We start from the raw sequence: 21874 nt of genomic DNA on the forward strand, positions 1-21874 counted from the left end.
ATTTATTTATTTATTTTTCCTCCAAATCCCCAGTAGATAGTTGTATGTCATAGCTGCACATCCTTCTAGTTGCTGTATGTGGGACGCGGCCTCAGCATGGCCGGACAAGCAGTGCGTTGGTGCATGCCCGGGATCCGAACCCGGGCCACCAGCAGCGGAGCACGCGCACTTAACCGCTAAGCCACGGGGCCGGCCCTAATACTACTTTATTAATCTTGTTACTCAAATCATTCCAGCATTGGCTTTTGAGAACTCTTTGCTGTGTCCTTTTGACATGCCCTCATCCTTTTTAAGTACTTGCTTACCTTTTGACACTATAAGATGCTCTAGGCTCATCTTGTATTTTCCCTGTCCAGGGCCTAGAACCAGCCATTTCTCCAAGGAACCCTGAGGCAAAGTTAAGTGTTTGCCCAAGATCACACGCTTAAGTAAATGGTGGAACCAGGATTCCAACCAAAGCCATCTGATTCCACAACCCATGCTCTTATAGACAACATGCAGCTGAAGGTGCATTGGCAGTTTGTAGTCATGTTCCATCTATGAGCCAGCCTTAAGGATGGGATTTGTAGTCAGTTTACACTAAATATTATTGTGCCCTGACTGTTTTATATTGATTTTTTTTTAAACCACAGCTGTGATGATTATAATCAAGTTAAAAATTATCCACAGATAACCACTGTCAGTATTTTGGTGCATTTCCTTCTATAAATGCATGCAAATATATTTTGAAATTTTGTTATATTACTCTGACTTTTAAATTTGGTATACATAAATATGGAGCATTCACAGTGTAACCGAAATCTGAACATGCCATTTCTGTTACAGCTTGTGATTAAGATGATAGTGAGCTGCTCTAGGGCTCATCTGTTTTACCTTAATGTTATGGTCACATAAGAGATAAATATCTGTCTTGATTTATCAATTCATCAAATAATCCTCAAAATATTTTTACCAAGCCTTATTTTTCTTCCGTTTGTAGCAATAAATAGTCCCCTCTGGTAATGCACCCCTGACAGCCCACACTTAAGAACAGCCAGTTGTGTCTTGCTTGCATCCCACTCTGAAACAAAACAAACCCCCCATGATGTGACCAGCTGTCATCTTTATCACCTTCTTAGATCCCATCCTTGTTTCTTCCTTTGACCACCAGTAGTTTAATTTCACTTCAGGCAGTCTTTCTCACACACAGATACAAGTCTTTTTTTACTCTCTTCTCCCAGCCCTTCTTTAACCTCTAACTAGTTACCCCAGAAATATTTATTTTCCCCCTTTACCTTCTCTCATTCTCCCTCTTTTGTGGGCTGAAAAATAACTGTCATTATAGCAGATAAAATATACAGTAGTGCTAGTGACATACTCCTAGCAAGGAAAACAAAAGCTGTAAGATGTGGAGTGGAATTAGGTGCAATCTCTTCATCCCTCAGTTCTTGTCAGATTATACTGGCTTTTCTTCAGGTACTAGCATTCAAACTAAATAAAAGATAAAATAAATTTAGTTTTGATTTTGTCTAAGTACAGTTGGCATTCTTCTCATTGTACATGTACAAAGTTTGGTTCACTTGCATAGATTAAATAACTTTATAATCGAATCAAGATCTAATTACCAATCAAAACCTTGTTTAGTAGGGAAATGTGTTGTTTCCTAGCATATGTACTTTTGTATCAGAACTCATCTGTAAGTTAGGCATTCCCTCCCTTTTACTGCTGATTTTAAATGTGTATAATTCACCTTTTTTAAAGACTTAAAGTATATATATGTAAGTATATGTAAACAAGATTGAAGTTTCCACTGAAGTAGCCATGTGGATAAGGGGGATTACTTGACTGCCTGGGCGGGGCATCACAGGATGACAGAACCTTGGGATTTAGCCATACTCTAGTTTTCAGCTAAATTCTGGATTTACTTTTGTCAGTGTTCCCAGATGGATCAAGTTCTATGGTACTGTCTGCAAAACTCACAAGGGACTAACGTGTGATTAGAATGTCAGATTTTCAGAGAGACCAAATATTGCATCAGTGACACCTTCTCATCCTTTAGGAAGGTTTATGTGAAGGCTAAGTTGTAATCATATGGCTAGTGAGCATGGAATCAGATTTGAGGGGGTGTTGGTTGATGTATTTAGTAGCAAGCGTCCTATCTGCTATAGAAATGGTCATATCCTTTGATTGGCTGGTCAGGACATATTCTTCCTCTTTGGAATTCTCTTTTCTTAAGACTCCATGTTGTCTGTCTTTTCATTGGAACATTTACTCTTAGAATCAATTGATTAGGTGAATATCTTTTGATATGTTAGTATCATCTTGCTTTCCAGAAACTACTATAGTTCTCTTAACTGGACGTGGCTTTTCAGACGTTCCCTCAGCTAACCGTTTACCAACTTTGTTAGGGGAGATTATCTATATTGATAACCAGTTTCATCTCTTGTTGAGTTTTACAAATTTTGCAAATTTCACTCTAAATGGATAATATTTCCTAATTCGAAATTGGGGAGGGGATTATTACTATTTTGTGCTTGTCCATAACTGTTTTTTACCTTGTTATTAATTGTACATTTTTGCCTATCTGTTTCAGGCCATATCATAATCCTGAATCATGTCTGATAACGGAGAACTGGAAGACAAGCCTCCGGCACCTCCCGTGCGAATGAGCAGTACCATTTTTAGCACTGGAGGCAAAGATCCTTTGTCAGCCAATCACAGTTTGAAACCTTTGCCCTCTGTTCCAGAGGAAAAAAAGCCCAGGAATAAAATCATCTCTATATTCTCAGGCACAGAGAAAGGTAAATAGCTGCTGTGGTTTCAAGAGTCTCAGTTATTATTTTATGTTGCTGATTTTGATATCTTTTTAATTAAAGTATAATAAGTTGATATCTTTTCTGGTGAGAACAATAAACAGATCCAAGAAAAGAATTGATGGTGGTATATAGGCACTATTGGAAAGGCTTGTTTATTTTAACTGTGATAGAAAAGAATAAAGCTAAACTTGTTGTGGGGCTGGCCTGGTGGTGTAGTGGTTAAGTTCACATGCTCTGCTTTGGCGGCCTGGGGTTTGCAGGTTCGGATCCCAGGGGCGACTGACATACTGCTTGTCAAGCCATGCTGTGGCGGTGTCCCATATAAAGTGGAGGAAGAGGGGCATGGATGTTAGCCCAGGGCCAAACTTCCTCAGCAAAAAGAAGAGGATTGGCATTGGATGTTAGCTCAGTACTAATCTTCCTCAAAAAAACAAAAAACAAAACAAGTTAAAAAAAACCTTAAACTTGTTGCTTATCTTACTTTTTATGTCCAATGAATTTCTATACTCATCTTCTTGGTTTTCGAAGACTTTTTGCCTACCCAACATTAGTGAGATTTGTGACTTTTGGGAAAGACCTACTATTATAAGAATGGTGATACAGAGTATAATCCCGTCTGAAATCCCTGGAACCAAATGTGTTTTGGAATTAAGGTTTTTCTGATTTTTGAGTAGTAGTAATACTGTCTTTTTATCATGTATTATATAAGCGTCTGAGGCAGGCAGGACTCAGTAATCAACACGTTAATGTATCTTCTGCAAACATGAGTTTAGTCCAGGGTTTCTCAATTCCTGCTTTGTTGCAGGAATCTCTCCTGTGCATTATGGTATGTTTAGCGCTATTCCCAGCTTTTACCCACTAGATGTCAGTAGCACCTCCCACCCAGTTGACAACTGAAAATGTGTCTAGATATTGCCAGATGTCTCATGTAGGACAAAATCGCCTCCAGTTAGGAACAACTGGTCTAGTAACACAAAGTGGGATGAAGAAGTGTCATATAAGTTGAAGTCACTAAATTTGTTTTGGTGTCAAACCTAAGAAAAGAACTTTTGGTTTTCAGAGATTTTTGGATTTTAGAATTGGATAAGGGATTATGGACTGTAATGGATTTTAGAATAAGGGTTAGGGATTAGTTTATTTAAACTAATTTAATTATATTTATTTAATTATTTATATTTATTTAATTATATTAAGCATGGCAGTATGGCTTTGATAGTAATGATAGATATAAGTGGAGATAAAGATATATTTCCACTTATATATCTAAGTGCACATGGAGACGTAAACCCAAGTGGAAGAATAATGGTGCTTTTATATAATAATGAATACACATTTAATTTGAGAGTTAAAAATATATAATCAGTGAAAATTTGAGGAAATATAGTTAATATTAACAAAGAATCAAGTCTTGGAGAATTTAGATTTGCAGACAGGACGTAATCATTGAGCGGTTGAAAACCTGTTTATTTTATTGTATGTCTCTCATTTCTAATTTTGCTTTTATTTTTAAAATTTCATGTGAGGTTGTAACTGAAAAGCTTCATTGAAGTATGTTTTTAAAATTTATTTAACAGAAGTGATAGCGTGTGTATTTGACGTGTTTGAGGATGAAAAATGTACTTCTACTGGATTAGGTAAAGGATAAAGGGGGAAATTAGGAAATGAACCAAAAAGTATGCATGGGAAGAGGGTGAAAAAGTGTGTGTCTTGGAGAGCACTGAGTCCTCATCTTCCATGGTAGTAAGTCAGTATATTTAAAGTAGGAAAACCTAAAATAGCAGTATAAACACAGTATTTATAATTATGGGGGTTAGAAAAAAATTTATGAAGGTTACTACCAGCAGAAATTGCTGAATGAATTGAAATTTCTTGCCTGTAGAGAGCAGAAGGCAAAGTGGGGTAGGGGAATGCTCTAGATAGGATAAAATGTACTTGGGGACAGCCTTGGAAAGGGGAAAAGAAGAACACAATGAAAAGAAACAAAAGAGAAAGTGTGGACAGTCCAGTACTTTGGGTAATGGTAGGGTTTGTGAACAAATTGAATATCATTTACATAAATGCAAAAGAGCATACCCATCTCTGATTGTTTTGAGAATCTTCCAGTTTTACCCTTTCCCTTCCTTTCTCCTAGAATCATTTATCAGCTGAAACTAGTTCTGGTTACCCCCTAACAACGGGAGAGTGAGGGTACTGGTGTCCTAGGGATGGCTCTGATTGCATTTAGGTTTATCAGCTCTTGAGATCTATAATTAAGGTCCATTTAATTTTTTTTGTCATTTCTGAAGTCTTTTTTTGTGTTAATTGCATTCAGTATCTAATAACTTTTAAGTTCTAATCTTAAAACTTTACAAGCTCTTTTAAAAACAAATTTTGCCTCATCCAATTCCTTTTTTTAAGAAAAATCTGTTATTGAAAATGTCAAACGTATAAAGTATAATAGTCTAGCTTCAACGGCTTCATCAGTTATCATTCTGCCTCCACTTGACTTATTTTTTAGGTAACATTTACATATATTAAAACGCACATAATTGTACAGTTTTGATAAATGGATACACCTGTTGAAGGCATAATCATTGTGACCCTATTACGTTATACACCATTTCCGTCTCCCCAGAAAACTTTCACATCCTACCCCAAACAATCTACTCCTCCCTGCCTTCAGGCAACTACTGTCCGATTTTTCACCTTTGATCAGTTTAGCCTATTTTAGAACTTTATATAAATAGAATTTTGCTTTAATTTTTTAGTTTTGTGGTGACATCATACACACTAGAGTATAGTATACATAATATATCTTTTAATAAAACACCTTGTACTAATTTTATGACATAATATCCCCAATAATATATGGTTAGGCTTACGTATTTGGGAACATTTTATAAATGGAATCATACTCTCTGCATTTTTTTCAGGACTTCTGTTTTTCATTCAACTTTATGTTTTTGAGTTTCATGCTGACTTGTATTGCTGTGGTTCATTTTCACTGCCAATGTTGGTATATGTAGCTGTAGTTTGTTCATTGTCACTGCAGATACTAGTACACTGTATAATAAATGCATGGCAGTTTATTTAACCGGTCTCTTGTCAGTAGACAGTTGGGTTGTTTTCATGAACAATGCTGCTATGGGTAATCTCGAACGTATCTCTTGGTGGACATGTGCAAGTATTTCTCTAGGGCAATGCTTTTCAAATGTCAGGTGACCCATTGCTTTAGTTGTTCTTGATTCTAATTGCTTATTAGAATCTCTTGGGAAGCTTAAAAAAATAAATCTGTGTCCAAGCTCCATTCCAGACCAATTGAATCAGTCTTCAGGGGCTTACCTGGGCATTATTTTTGTTTTTGTTTTTAATTTTTTAAATGCGTCAGGTGATTCTAATGTGCATCTGATGTTAAGAACCACTGCGTTAGTGGGTTATGAAATCTATATAGTAGATGACACGAAATGAAATAGCATAGAAATAATCAGAGTATATTGCACACAGTGAAAGAGTTGTTTCATGAAACTTTTGTTTCAGTTATGTGTGTGTTGGATCAGGAGGTAAAATGTTTTGGTGTGTGTCCTCACCAAAGATTTGAAGGTTGCTCTGAGGTATACACTTAGGAGTAAAATTCCTGGGTTACAGGGTATTCCCATGTTTGGCTTAACTAGGTTTCTCAGATTGCTTTCTAAAGTTTTTTTAATGTTCATTCTCACTCACAGAACACGAGTGTTCCCATTGCGAACATCCTTGCCAATTCTTGTGTTACAGGACTTTAATTTTTGCCAGCTTGGGAGGTGTGAAATGGTATCTCATTGTGTTTTTAATTTGTATTTTCCTGATGACACGGGAAATTGAATGTCTCTTTATATGTTAATTTACCATTCATTTGTGTTTTCTGTGATATATCTGTTCTTTAATCCATTTTTCTATTGAGTTGTTTTTTCCTTATTTATTAATAAGCATTTCTTATAGTCTATATACTAATCCTTTGTCAGTTATATGTTTTTTTTTTTAAATGCCTCACAGACTTTAACATTTTTTTTTTTAACTTTATTTATTTTTCCCCCCAAAGCCCCAGTAGATAGTTGTGTGTCATAGTTGCACATCCTTCTAGTTGCTGTATGTGGGACTCGGCCTCAGCATGGCCCGAGAATCGGTGTGTCGGTGTGTGCCCGGGATCCGAACTTGGGCCACCAGCAGCGGAGCGCGAGCACTTAACCGCTAAGCCACGGGGCCAGCCCTATATGTTATTAAATATAGTTTTCCAGGTTGTGATGTGCCTTTTCACCCTTTCATTGATAGCTTTTTTTGTGTATGTGTGAGGAAGATCAGCCCTGAGCTAACATCCATGCCAATCCTCCTCTTTTTGCTGAGAAAGACTGGCCCTGGGCTAACACCCATGCCCGTCTTCCTCTACTTTATATGGGACTCCGCCACAGCATGGCCTGACAAGCAGTGCGTCAGTGCGCGCCCGGGATCCGAACCCAGGCCGCCAGCAGCAGAGCGTGTGCACTTGACCACTACGCTATGGGGCCCACCCCTCATTGATATCTTTTGATAAATAGAAGTTACTCATTTTGATGTAGTTGAATTGATCAATTCCTTTCCTTTATGGTTTGAGCTTTTTGTGTTTTAAAAAATGTTTGCCAAACTAGGGGTCAAAGATATTTTCTTATGTTTTTCTAAAAGTTTTACAGTTTGCCTTTTATAATTTAAATCTTTGAACTATCTGAATTTGGATTTTGTGTATCTGTAAAGAGAGATCATTTTCACTTTTTTTTAAACCAGCGTCCCAGACCATTTATTGGAACTTTTTATCATTTCCCCACTGACTTGCAGTACTAGCCATGATCTGTCAGGTTTCCATGAATGCCAGGGTCTGTTTCTGTGTTCTCTCTGTTATTGTGTTGGCTTATTTGTCTGCACCTGAGCTAATACCATACTGCCTTAATTGCTATAGCTTATGATTCTTAATACCTGATAGAGCAGATCTCTACCAGGTTCTTCAGGATCTTTTGGCCCTTTGCTCTTCTGTAAATTTTAGGACTTGCTTATCACGTGCTTAAAAAAAACCTGTTGGTGTCTTGGTTAGAATTGCAATGCATTTGTAGGGCAAGTTGGGGAAAATTGCATTCAGCTTTGTAGTTGAGAGTAGAGCATCTGTAGTCTCTGTGTAGCCCTCTTGGAGGGAGATTTAGGAGCATCTTAATTTCAGTTAGAGAGATGGAATGTTTGGAAGGTAGGGTACTCCTTGATTCTTCCTATTCCCTGGGGCTCTTCCCTCTCTTTCCAGCCCAACTTCCCACGCTCACTGTTCCTTCCTGGAAGCTGACATCTCTGACACAACTGTGGCCAGAAGCTTTGAGGGTTAGGAATGAGAGTGTGCACCCCTGTGTGTGTATCTACCTGCTTAGCGGCTCCCAGCATTTCTCCAGTAGCATTCTCCTGCCCATATCCTGAGCAGCTGTTTCTCTTTGGTTTTATCCTAATTGCTTTTCATGTTTGGGCATTCCTCGTAGATTTTATTCCCTGATAAATAAAGAGATTTGGTGTAGAAGGGGAGGGCTTAGTCTATCATCTTGAAACAGAAGTCTAGAAGGGAAAAAATTGTATTTTTATTTTAAAAAATCATAATGACCCTAAAATTTTTGCCATCTCTAATGTAAAGCCTGATCTAGAAATATTCATTTTATTCTACTCAAATTTACATCCCCTACTGCTGTCCTTACTAACAGGCAGCTAACAATTTTCATTAAAAGAAAGAAAGACTCTGGAGTATCTTCAGTTATTCATTATTGATTTTAGTCATTGTCATTGGAAAAATTAAGAAAATTATAAGAGTTTATACCTTTTATGACAACTTGATTGAACAAATCTTTTTCACAGCCCTGCTAATATGTGTCATATGTACTCTGTAAGTCATCAGAGATATAGTGATAAGCAAAGCAAATGGTGTCCGTACTCTCATGGCACTAATCAAAAACCTCAGCATGTGAGTACAAACTGTGAACAGTGGTAATAGGGATAGTGTAAGATATCTGTCGTATCTGGGAAGGCTTCCTAAAGAAGTGACATTGGAGCTGAAGACTAAAGGATGAGTGAGTGAAAAGAGTTAGGAGGATTTTGATAGTTAACAAGTGTGTTCCATGCCTAGAAAAGAGTTTTAGTGGCCCCACCACAGGAGAGATCATAGCACGTTCATGGAGCTGAATACAGTTTGGTGTGATTTGAAAGCGGAGAGGGAGAGAGAGTAATAACAGGATGTATGTAGGAAACTACAGACAGCAGAAGAGGCTGAAGAGGTAGGCAGGGAGCAGGTCATAAAGGGCCTTGTATTCCATGCTACAGAGCTCAGATTTTATCTTGTTTCCTGGGGAACCATTACAGAATTTTAAACAGGGGAAAGACCTGGTCACAATTCTGTCCTAAATAGGAGAGACTGGTAGATGTATAGAAAATAGGCTTTGTTGGAGATCTAAGACTGAAGTTGGAAACTAGTTAGGAGGATTTTGCAGTAGTCCAGGTGAGAAATGGCTTAACAAGTCTAGTAGTTTTGATAATGAAAATGGCAGTGAGTCACTGTCTTGGCTTATTTGAGTGGTATAGTATTTATTAACTAAAGCAATTTTTACATCTAATTATTCAATCTGTATGTACCTTCACTTCTGGTTGGTTATGAAGATGCTAGATTTAGAACTGTAAATATCCCTTCTGGTCTAAAAATCTCATTCTAAGATTAATGATAGTAGCCCATACTTACCTCTGCCTATTTGCTAGAGAATGTCCTTCTGTGTCATGGAACAAGTTTAGTTTCACCAGTTTGAAGCTGTTCTGAGTCAAAAGAACAAAGGGATTATCACTGATCCTGTTAGACTAGAAACAGAAGAGTCTTCCTTTTAAAGAGACGGGTTTTTTTAGCCTTAGACTCTAGCTCAAATGTAGCCTAAAAGGTAGTGGCCTGAAAGAATGTGGTGGTGGCATACTTAGGATTCTCTTAAGTATCTTGGGTACAACACATGACTCAGGGGCCCCACCTCTTGACTGAAGGTTGCCGCCTGCCTGCTTATTTTCTTGTCAAATGAAGTTGGAAAATGACGCTAAGAATCTTTTTTTCCCCCTGGTACACTAACAAGTTGTGCATTTTATTAAAAGAAAAATTTTCCTTGGTCCATTACTTCCCATCAAGTGATCCAGTTGCCAGGTGAACATCTGTAGATAGATGACTGTGGGGTTTTTTGTTGTTTGTCCTTGTAGTTCTTGTCTTTCAGAGTTATAAAGGAGTGATTCTGTTTATGTAGCAATATCCTTCCAGCACATCATTTGATTGGAGACATGCTTCAGTATCTTTTTGCTTTAGATAATATTTTTAATATCCCTTTTCCCTCCTACTAGGACTACTAAAGTACAGGGAGTATCTGTGTGTGTGTGTGTGTGTGTGTGTGTGTGTTATATAAAAACAAATGGAATTAGACGGGTTTTTAGGATATTGTGTCATTTTCTTTTAAGTGAACTAAGGTATGTGTGTCTCAAGTTAATCGTTTTCACTTCTTTCCTTTAACTTTTTATTTTATGCTCCTAACACATATGAAACGTTCTTTAATATGTCTCAACTCTTAACATTCCTAAGTTGAAAAATATGGCTGGGCTTTAGACACAACAGGAACTAGGAATTCTCTTGCTTTGTGGCTTGGCTTTCTCCTTTCTGTATTTCTTTCTTATTTCAGACTTTTTTTTCTCTGTGTGTTAGGAAATACAGCCCTCACTAGTTCCTGGGCTTTATTTCTCATAACTTCATTCACTGGTGAGAGGCTGCTTCTCAGAGAGCTAAGTCTGCCTTAGTTTAGGTATTCAACACTGAACCAATCTATCTAACTGGCTGGGAGTGTGTGGGGAACTGTGGCTGACCTGGCTTGAATTAGTTGCCTACCTTGCACCAGTTGTCTGTAATCAGGGTCATATAAGAAAATAGCATCTTTCCCACCATATGCATATCAGAAGTGGGATGCTGACCAGATTTTTTTAAAATAATAAGAAACAAGTACTTTTATAGTATATGAAATTGTATGTTTTTCTTTCAGCACTTCAGAGCCATATAAAGGGTAAACTTTTAGCTTATAGTTGGTTAATAAATATTTCTTCGTATATGCAGGATACCAAGTTAGAAGTCAGGAGACATAAAGAGAAGTAGAGGGCAGGACCTCAGATTACTCACAGTCTAGTGGAAAATGAGAGGTTGTTTATGATAGATGTAATTGTGCATTTCAGTAAAGATAGCAAAATTTATACAATGCTTAACAGTTGCATTTCGCTCTGCTCCTTTCTACAACCAAAGTGCCCTACCCTCTTACCAGAGCCAGATTTCTTATATTTATTTGTGCCTAGGAGACCTAGAGAGGAGATGGACATTTGAGCACAAATTTATCATCATTAGTCAAAAAAATAGTATGTTTCCTGCTAGTGCTAGATCAGTGGCATCTTTGTAAACAAAGAATAGTGTACAGTAACATTCCAACTTTATATGTGCAAACCTATCAAACAACACAACTTTTAGCTCTTTTGTATTAGGAGAATCTTCTGGTTAAACATAGCAGATTGACCACATGCCTCTATTTACTCTCTCTCCCCAGACCCAACTAAAATGACAGTAAAAAAAGAATTTTTTTTAGTATATATGACAAGTGCAAAGAGAATGGGAGAGGAGACAGTAGTATACAAGAGATTTCGATAAGTATCTGAAAGATTGAAGTGGTGGAGAAGTGGCAACTGACTAAGCAGAACAGAGGAAGACATATCCTAAGTATTTGCAGAGGGGACTGTCTATGAGAAGTGAACTAGTTTCCCTTGTAAAAATCTCAGAGGCTCGGGATTTAGAGGCACACGGTATTTGTGTGAGTGTGTGTATGGTGGGCGAGGGGAGTGTAAAACACAGGCTGAAAAAAGGGGGAATTGGTTGAAAATCTATGTAGGAAGTATCAAAGGCCCCTTAGGACCCCATTTTTACCCCATACAGCCATGTAGATATAACTCCTATCCTCTGGGAGAACAAAAGAACAAACTGATGTTTACGTTTATTTGAGGAGAAATTAAACCTGAGATGCTGATTATTATTCTTGTCAGGGGAGCCAGGAAAAGGTGTAGCACCAGAATAAAAAAGGCAGGTTCAATGCAAGTTAACATACTAAACTCCTTTCCTCTGCCCTGCCTTCAGAAGCCTGATTGCTTGACTTAACGCCCTCAGGCAAGACATTGGAAGATTTTTCTCTAGATAAGCAGAATGCCCTGGAAAAAATACTTTAGGTACCCCATTCCCCGCCCCCATCTTTAATGAAAAGGCCGACTTATCTCCCAGTTAACTTTTTAATACTTTTCTACATGAGTAGACAGCAAAGGATCATCAGACATTTGAGGAAAACCTTTAACATGAGAGAATCCAAAACAAGCGGGGATAAAAAGAGAATGTAGAAGAAACAGACAATGTAGGGAGAAATAAACTAACCTGTAAATACACATAAACTATATAATCTTCGAAGAGAGAAGACAAATTGCATCCATGAAACAAGAAAAGTATTCTCAGAGAAAGAACAATCTGAGAACAGTGAGAAAAAATTCTTGGAAAATGAACATTTAAGATTACCAAAACAAAAGATATCAGTAGGCAGAAGATTAGAAGATAGTCAAGAAAACTCTCCCAGATCATTAAACAAAAATACAAAGTTGGAAAATATGAGAGAAAATATAGCAGTTATAAGATCAGACCAAGATGGACTGATCTAGCTAATAATGAACAAAGAAAATAGACAGAAGGAAATAATCAAAGAAATAATAGAAAAGATTTCCTAGATCTGAAGATATGATTTACACATGGAAGGGGCGCACTGAGTATTCAGCAAAATGAGTGAATGAAGATCACATCAAATCACATCATCCTGAAATGTCATAAAAATCACAGATAGGATAGCAATCCCTGTTATACTTCCAGTCAAGATGGAGTAACAGGGACCGGATTTACTCCTCCAACTGAAAGAACTAGAACACTGGGAAAAAATATGCAAAACAGTGGTTTTCAAGACATGGTACATTGGACAATAAAGGACGATGATCCCTAAGAGATGGAAAACAATTGAGGAGTCCTGCAATTGATCCAGCTTACTTCTTGGAGAGAGTTTCCAGGCTGCAGCACAGGAAGGGGCAATTGGGTGGTCTCCTCGAGTTGAGAAATACGGCTGAGATTTGGGGGGTACCAAGGCAGCTAATTTATAGTACAGACACCAGAGAATAAAGAGCTGAACAGAGAGAGAGAAAGAGATCTGCAGAGTCCCCCTCAAGTCTTCAGTAGCACATGCATGTGAGGAAACTACCCAAAGCTGGAGAAAGAACCACTGGAAATGATTAGAGGGAACAGTCCTCAAAGCTCATGCAGGGCCTAGAATATTTCCTGTTTCTACCATTCAGAGTACAAAACATTGGATAGAGTTCTTGCCTCGGGGCAGAATTAACCCTAGATTACATATGCCCCAGTCATAACAAAACTTAAAAAATAATACCTCAAAGGATCAACTCTTTGTAAATTTGTTTTTCTCTTATCTGAATAAACAGCTAAGAATCACCTATTTGGGTCTCAGAACAAAGCTCACAATATTTATTGGAATACAAAAATACCTAGCACCTAACAAGGAAAAATTTTCAATGTCTGGCATCCAATCAGTATTTTCCAGGCATGCAAAGACCCATAATGAGTAAAATCTATCAATTGGAATCAATCCAGAAATGACACAGGTGATAGAATTAGTAGACAAGAACATTAAAACAGTTAAATAACTATATCCCATATGTTGAAGAACCCAAAGGAAAGATTCAGCATATTAAGAAGCAGCAATGGAAGATATAAAAAAGAACAAATCAGGGTTTTAGAGCTGGAAAATACAATGGACAGGCTTAATAGTAGATTAGACATTGTAGAAGAAAATGTTAGTGAATTTGAAGACTATGGCACTGGAAATCATCAGAAATGACACTTGGAGAAAAAAGACTGAAACAAGTGAATAGCTGTGAGACAACTTCAGGCAGACTAATGTAAGTGTAATTGAAGTCTCCAAAGAAGGGGAAGGGGAAGCATTAAAAAATTATTTTTTAAAAATGGCTGAAAACTTCCAAATATAATAGAAACTATAAACCCATAGATTCAAGAAGTTCAGTGAATTCCGAGCACAGGAAACATGATGAAAACTACACCAAGGCACATAATCAGATTGTTTAAAACCAGTGATAAAGAGAAAATCTTAAAAGCTTCCAGACCTTTGGCTCAATTTTCTGTGAACCTAAAACTGCTCTAAAAAATAAAGTCTACTAAGAAAAACAAATGCTTATTGTTGTAAGCCAAAAAAATAAAAATAAAAAGCTGTCAGAAAGAAAAGACACATTACATGTAGAGGAACAAAAAATGACAGCAGACTTTTTGTAAGCAACAATGCAAACCAGAAGACAAGGAGCAACATCTTTAAAGTACTGGAAGAAAAAAATCTGTCAATTTAGAATTCTATATCCTGTGAAAATATCTTTCAAAAATGAAGGAGAAACAAAGACTTTTAAATTGTATAAAAGATGAAAGAATTTATCACCAGCAGAGCTGCACCGTAAGAAATGTTAAACCTAATCCTTTGGCAGAAGGAAAATGATGTCAGGTGGAAATATGGATCTGCATAAAGGAATGAAAATCACTGGAAATGGTAATTTTTTTAAAATCCAAATCTCTTTAAAAGATATCAATTGAGTTTTTAAGAAATGAAGCACTGATAGATGCTATCACGTGGATTAACTTCAAAACTAAACTAAGTGAAAAAAGCTGTTTACAAAAGACCACATGTTGTATGATCCCATTTATATGAAATGGCCAGAATAGGCAAGTAAGTAGAGGCAGAAAGAAGATCGGTGGTTGCCTAGAGCTTCGGGACTGGGAGAGGGAGCAATGGGGAGTGATTGCTAATGGGTACAAGGTTTCTTTTAGGGTTGATGAAAATGTTTTAAAGTTAGATTGTGGTGATGGTTGCAACTCTATAAATATACTAAAACCCATTGAATTGTACAATTTAAACAGGTGTACTTTATGGTATACAAAGAATAATGGCTAAAAAACCAACAAAAGAGATAAAAGGGAATTATTTAAAAAATGCTTAGTTCAGTTAAGTGCATGCACTCCGCTGTGGGCGGCCCGGGTTCGGATCCCGGGCGCGCACTGACGCACTGCTTGTCAGGCCATGCTGTGGTAGTGTCCCACATAAAGTGGAGGAAGACCGGTATGGATGTTAGCTTAGGGCCAGTCTTCCTGAGCAAAAAGAAAAGCGGAGGATTGGCATGGATATTAGCTCAGGGCTGATCTTCCTCACAAAAAGAAAAAAATATATAAAAAATGCTTAGTTAATCCAAAAGAAGAAAAAGAGGAAAATGGAAACAAGGAATAGATAGAGACCATTAGAAAACAAATAATAGGATGGTGAGTTTAAACCCAACTATATCAATAATCACATTAAATGTAACTGATCTAGGCACTCCAATTAAAAGGCAGAGATTATCAGATTGCTAAAGCAGACCTAACTATATGCTACCTACAAGAAATCCACTTAAAAAATATAAAGGATAGGTTAAAATTTAAGGATTAGGTTAAAATAAAAGGATAAAAAAAAAGTATGCTAGCAGTGAAAAGAAACTTGCGTTGTTATGTTCATATCAGACGAGGTAGATTTTAGAGCAAAAAATACTGCTGTAAATATTTAAGGGATAAGGATAAGGAATAGGTTATTTTATAATGATAATGGGGTTAATTCATCAAGATAATAGAACTAAACATGTATGTGCTTAACTATAGGTATTCAAAATACATGAAGCATAAATGGATAGAATTTCAAGGAGAAATAGACAAATTCAGTTATAGTTGGAGATTCCAGTACACTTCTCTCAATAATTGGTAGAACAAATGGACATAAAATTGCTAAAACTACAGCCAACTTGACCAATTGACATTTATAGAACATTCCACACAGTAGAATACACATTCTTTTTAAGTAAACATGGAACATCTACTGAGGTTAATCGTATTCTAAGATCATTTTTAAAAGTTTTCGTAAATTTAGAAGGATTCAAATCACACAAAGTATATTCTGTGACTGCAATGTAACTGAGTTAGAAATCAGTAACAGAAAGATCTCTAGGAATATTTGGAAAGTAAATAAAATACTTCCAAATAAATGAAGAAATCAAAAGGATATTTAGAAAGTAGAGTATATTAAACTGAATGAAAGTGAAAATTCAAAACATTGACTGTAATGATGCTGCTAAAGCAATACTTAGAGGAAAATTTATAATATTAAACACCTGTATTAGAAAAGAAAGATTTCAAATCACCTACTTCAGCTAAGCCATCTTAATAAACTAGAAGAGAAGAGCAGGTGTGATTCAAAGTAAGTAGAAGAAAAGAAATAATAAAAGTCAAAGTGAAGATCAATGAAATAGAAGAAAAAAATACAGAAAAATCAGTGAAACCAAAAGCTGATTCATTGAGAATATCAATAAAATGGATAAACCTCTAGCCAGACTGATGGGGGAAATAAAAGAAAGAAGACACAAATTACCAATATTGAGAATGAGGAAGGTGGCGTCCTTACAGATTTTATAGATATTAAAAAGATAAGGTAATATTATGAACAAATATACACAAATAAATGTAACATGTTAGATAAAGTGGAAAAATTTCTTGAAAAGACACATTTTCAAAGCTCACTTGAGAAGAAATAGGTAACCTGAAAACCCTATATCTCTTAGGAAAGTTTAATTTGGAGTTACTAGCCTTCCCACAAAGAAAGTATCAGACCCTGATAGCACCACTGGTGAATTCCACCAAAGATTTAAGAAAGAAATATTACCAATTCTACACAAACTTCCAGAAAATTGAATAGAAAGGAATACTTCTCAACTCATTTTATGAGACCAGTGTTACCCTGATACCCCAACCAAAGACATTACAAGAAAAGAAAGCTACATACCTGTATCACTCATGAACATAGATGCAAAATCTTAGGAAGATTTTAGCATTAGAATCCAACAGTGTATAAAAAGAGTAATGCATCATGACCAAATGGATTTCATTTCAGGAGTGCAATGTTGCTGTAACATTTGGAAATCAATGTAATCCACTATATTAACAAAATGAAAATGTAAACCATATGTTCACCTCAATAGATGTGTAAAAAGCATTTGATAAAATCCAATATCCATTTCTGATAAAATCATTCTGCGTACTTGGAATAGAAGGAAATACCCTTAATATGATATAGGGCATCTTTGAAAAACCTACTGCTGGCATAAAAATTAATGGTGAAAAAATGACTGATTTCTCCCTAAGATCAGGAAGAATGCAAAGATTTCCCTTCTCACCACTTTTATTCAACAATGTACTAGATGTTCTAGTCAGTGCAATAAGGCATGAAAGAGAAGCAAAAAGAATCCAGAGTGAGAAGGAAGAAGTAAACCTGTCTTTATTCACCAACAACATGATCAGATTTTTATGGGAAATTCTGTGATAACTACAAAAATGCTACTGGAACTAAAAAGTAGGTATAGTAAGTTTTCAGGATATAAGATCAATATTCAAGAATCGACTGTGTTTCTATATGCCATCAATGAACAATTGAAAATAGAAATTTAAAAAGCTGTACCATTTGCAGTAGCAATAGAAATTTTGAAATACTAAGGCAGAAATCTGGGAAAAGCAGTGAGAGATCTGTACATCGATAACTATAAAACATTGCTGAGAGAAATTAAAGAACTAAATAAACAAATTCACTGTTTTCATGGATTAAAAGACTCAATATTGTTAAGAAATCAGTTCTTCCTAAATCGATCTATGGATTCAATGCAGTCCCAATCAAAATCCCAGCAGGCTTGAAATCATCAAGCTTGAAATTATCAAGCTCATTCTAAAATTCACCTGGAAATGGGAAGGACCTAGACTAGCCAAACAGCTTTGGAAAAAAAAAAGTTACAAGGCTTATACTATGTAGTTTTCAATGCTTATTTTAAAACCACAATAATCAAGGCAGTCTGGTATTGGCGTAAAAATAAGAGATCATTGCAACACAGTTGAGTGTCCAGAAATAGACCTGCACATACATATATGGACAGTTGATTTTCAACAGTGGTTCAAAATGGCATTGGCCTTCTAAATAGCAACACTGAAAATTAGAAGAAATTCTGAGGGGGGGGGAAACATTTTCAACCTACGTATATATATATAGTCAAGAATTATCAAGGGGTAAACCAAGAAGAGGAAAACATAGGATCCAAAAAAGAGTTTCTAGCACAGGGTAAAAGTGAAGGAATGTCGTAGGACAATAGCTGCGCCAGAAGCTTAGGCATAAACAGCTGCACACGAGAGCAGGACGATCTGAGAGCAAGGAGTCTAGGGGGAAAAAAAAAGAACTGATGTGTTTGAATTTACAGAGAATATTATCGGTAGGTATGTGGCAGAAATGTTGCAAAAATAGTTGGTGGAACCACAGAAAAACTGGGAAACTTTACAATATAGCAATTATTAACTTCAATCAAAAGGAGGGTTAGAGTTGCACAAGAAAGGTCAGATGGTCTTTGTAAACTGCTCTCCTGTACAGTGCCTATTAGTTACATGGTCATAGTAACAGACGTCGTTCTTTCTGGATGAACATGGCCAAATGGAAATAGGATTGGATAGGCTTTGTTTTCCAAATTCCTCGGTATCTGAGATGTAGGCCTTTATTTATGAGAGAACCAGTGTTGTAAGGGGCTGTCTGTTCTGCCCTGTGCCCTTTTATTCAGGCCTGGTGCTGGGTCAGTCCATGTGCCTTTTTAATCAGGACACTGGTTGTCCCCACTCCTGCTTGATGGTAGGATAGGTTACTGTACTTCACTTATCAGTTTCCTATCAGCCAGTGTTTTTAGGGGAAATCTCTTTTCTAGAAATGACTTGGTTCCTAATCTGTTTTAGGAAAAATGTGAACAAATGATTATGAGTATTTTTATTAATCCTGTTTAAATAGTCTCATTCTTTTTTTAATGCCCTCTAGGAAGTAAGAAGAAAGAGAAGGAACGGCCAGAAATTTCTCCTCCATCTGATTTTGAGCACACCATCCATGTTGGCTTTGATGCTGTTACTGGAGAATTCACTGTAAGTTTACCTAGTTGGGGCTCATTTATATATCAGCGCTCAAACCTTTCCTTTCAGTATTAAGTTTGAAGTTAACTTCTCTATCCACATGTTGACTGGGAATTCTTAGCGCTTTTCTCTTCTTATAAAAGTGTTTGTGGTTGGGGGTATCTTTTTCCTAGCGAGCAGAGCCTATTAATTATAATTATGCAAAATAGATTTAGAAAAATAGACCTTTACAAAACTAGACCTTTTAGAATTTAGTCAACCCTACAATTGTGTAGATTGATTTGTTTTATGTGTTTTGTCATTTACCCGTGGAAATTGACTTTAGTAGAGCAACTCAAAACAACTAATTTCTGAATATCTTTTTCTTAGGGCATGCCAGAACAGTGGGCTCGATTATTACAGACCTCCAATATCACCAAACTAGAGCAAAAGAAGAATCCTCAGGCCGTGCTGGATGTCTTGAAGTTCTATGACTCCAACACAGTCAAGCAGAAGTACCTGAGCTTCACTCCTCCTGGTAAGACATCAGACAACGTGAAAAGGCTGGTTCAAGTGGAATTGCAGAGTTGTACTTCTAGATAAAAAGATTGCTTCTGGGAAAATAAAGAGCTAAGCTATGGTTCTTGTCTCTCCTTTTTCCCTGCATAGATCTGCCTTTTGTAAACTGATTGGGGCAGCTCTTGTGCGTAATTTGGAGTCTGGGGATTATATGAACCTCTTAGTTTTGCCAAAAGTGCGTGTTTTGGCCTTTGATTTATTTGTATTTTCTCTTCACTGCTTTTGAATGACTTGCAGCGATAGAAAGGAAAGAAAGATGCTGATTTATAGGCATGTTCATACTAGAAATATGTTTCTTCTTAGTGGGACAGGAGGAGGGTTGTTTTACTATATAAATGTACAAACTCTGAAGTAAAAAATGTTGAAGTCCACTCAAAAATTGAAACTTATCAAATATGTAAACATAAAATAAGCATTAGAACTAAATGGATTTATACTTCAGAATTGGAATATCCTCAGGAAAGAATTGGAGAATAGTGGATTTAAAAAAATAGTTTATTCAAGTAAGGATCAGATAAAGTCTATATGTTACAGTTGATTGCTATATCTTTTGAGATTTTTTTATTTATTTTATTTTTTCCCCCAAAGCCCCAGCAGATAGTTGTATGTCATAGCTGCACATCCTTCTAGTTGCGGCACGTGGGACTCGGCCTCAGGATGGACGGAGAAGTGGTGCCTCTATGCGCACCCGGGATCCGAACCCGGGCCGCCAGCATTGCAGCGCGCGCACTTAGCCACCAAGCCACAGGGCCGGCCCATGATTGCTATATCTTTTGAATCTCCTTTGATATTTAGGCTTCCTCTCCTTTACACTTCTCATACTCTCTTTTCCTTGCAATTTATTTGTTAAAGAAACAAGATCATTTGTCCTGTTTCCCTCAGTGTAGATTTTACTAATTACATCTCCAGGGTGTCATTTAGTATGTTTCTCTGTACCCTGAAGTCATACATGTAGTTTTTACAAACAATATGGTTGAGCTAAAATCATACATGTAGTTTTAATTCATTGTACTTAATTTGATTGCATCCTCGCAGAAATAAGGGCTGTTCTCAAGGAAGAAATAGAGACCACTTGGCAAGTGATGAACTTTTTACTTAGCCTAGTAGATGCTTAGCAAAAGGTCAGACTTGTCCCTAGAACTTTTGTGTCAACTAGTATGTGTCAGTGAGTAAATCTTTTTTTTTTAAAATCAATGTTCGACCAGAAAATGGTATATTCTTATCATTTTATATGTGTGTGTGTGTGTGTGTGTGTGTGTGTGTATATGTATATGTATATATATATGAAGGCTCCGGGCATTTTAAAAAGTAAAACAAAATAAAACTTGCTCTTCTAAATTCCAGAATGAATATTTTGACTTTGAGTCTTCATGAACTGTGTTTTGCCCTCAGTGATTTGTTTTCATATTGATCAAAATTTATGTCAAGAATTTTCCGGGGTCGGCCTCGTGGCGTAGTGGTTAAGTGCGTACGCTTCGCTTTGGTGGCCCGAGGGTTTGCAGGTTCGGATCCCGGGCGCACACCGACGCACGGCTTGTCAAGCTACGCTGTGGTGCCATCCCATGTAAAGTAGAGGAAGATGGGCACGGATGTTAGCCCAGGGCCGGGCTTCCTTGGCAAAAAGAGGAGGATTGGCATGGATGTTAGCTCAGGGCTGATCTTCCTCACAAAAAAAAAAAAAAAAGAATTTTCCTTTGCACAGTTGCCATTATTTGAATGGTTGCTTTAAGTTCCTCAATACCAATTTTCTGGAGAAAGTATTGTTATGAATAAACTTCTGTTTTGTTTTAATAAAGATTGACAGGTATAGTTTCAAATAAATTTTCAATAACTTTATTAAGGTATAATTTACATGTTATAAAATTCACTCATTTGAGGTATACAGTTCAATGATTTTTATTAATTTACCGAGTTTCATTAAGATTTGAGATTTGTTAGCTCAATCTTGTATAAATTCCTGTCTGAATACTGATCTTGTCATTTTTCTCAAGGCTTAATTCATCTTAAAATGAAATCAATATAAGAACATTTTACTTGTTCTGCTTTATATTTTCTTCCTTTTATTATATACAAGTTGTTTTATTTTTTGAATTGTTAACTTAGCATTATTTTTTGTTTCATATTTAGAGAAAGATGGCTTCCCTTCTGGAACACCAGCAGTAAGTTGTTATTTCTTGTAGCTCTTGTTCTAATTTGTTACCCAAAACAAATCTGTTTTTATTTTGCTTTCTAAAATAAATTACAGCCATCATAAATAAACTACTTAATATATGTTTTTAGCTAGCATTTGATTAGTTGAGGAAGCTGTATTAAGCAAATAGAATTTCCTTGATACGATACTTAAAGTAACCAAAGCTGC

At 36.5% G+C, this 21874-nt stretch overlaps 1 protein-coding gene across 3 annotated transcripts in view; it reads left to right on the forward strand.

Annotated features, from left to right (window-relative positions):
* PAK2 (p21 (RAC1) activated kinase 2) overlaps nucleotides 1–21874 on the forward strand; it is a 90664-nt gene that overhangs the window by 42663 nt on the left and 26127 nt on the right. For all 3 annotated transcript variants that reach the window (XM_087439792.1, XM_087439790.1, XM_087439791.1), the window contains exons 2-5: nucleotides 2573–2780; nucleotides 18869–18969; nucleotides 19327–19474; nucleotides 21643–21674. In XM_087439792.1, coding sequence (XP_087295918.1) covers nucleotides 2594–2780; nucleotides 18869–18969; nucleotides 19327–19474; nucleotides 21643–21674 — 468 coding nt within the window. In that variant the 5' untranslated portion in view covers nucleotides 2573–2593. The remainder of the gene's footprint in view (nucleotides 1–2572; nucleotides 2781–18868; nucleotides 18970–19326; nucleotides 19475–21642; nucleotides 21675–21874) is intronic.

This window comes from Ceratotherium simum, chromosome 15 (assembly GCF_057802395.1).
Source record: "Ceratotherium simum simum isolate JZ-2026a chromosome 15, ASM5780239v1, whole genome shotgun sequence".
Classification (NCBI taxonomy): domain Eukaryota; kingdom Metazoa; phylum Chordata; class Mammalia; order Perissodactyla; family Rhinocerotidae; genus Ceratotherium; species Ceratotherium simum.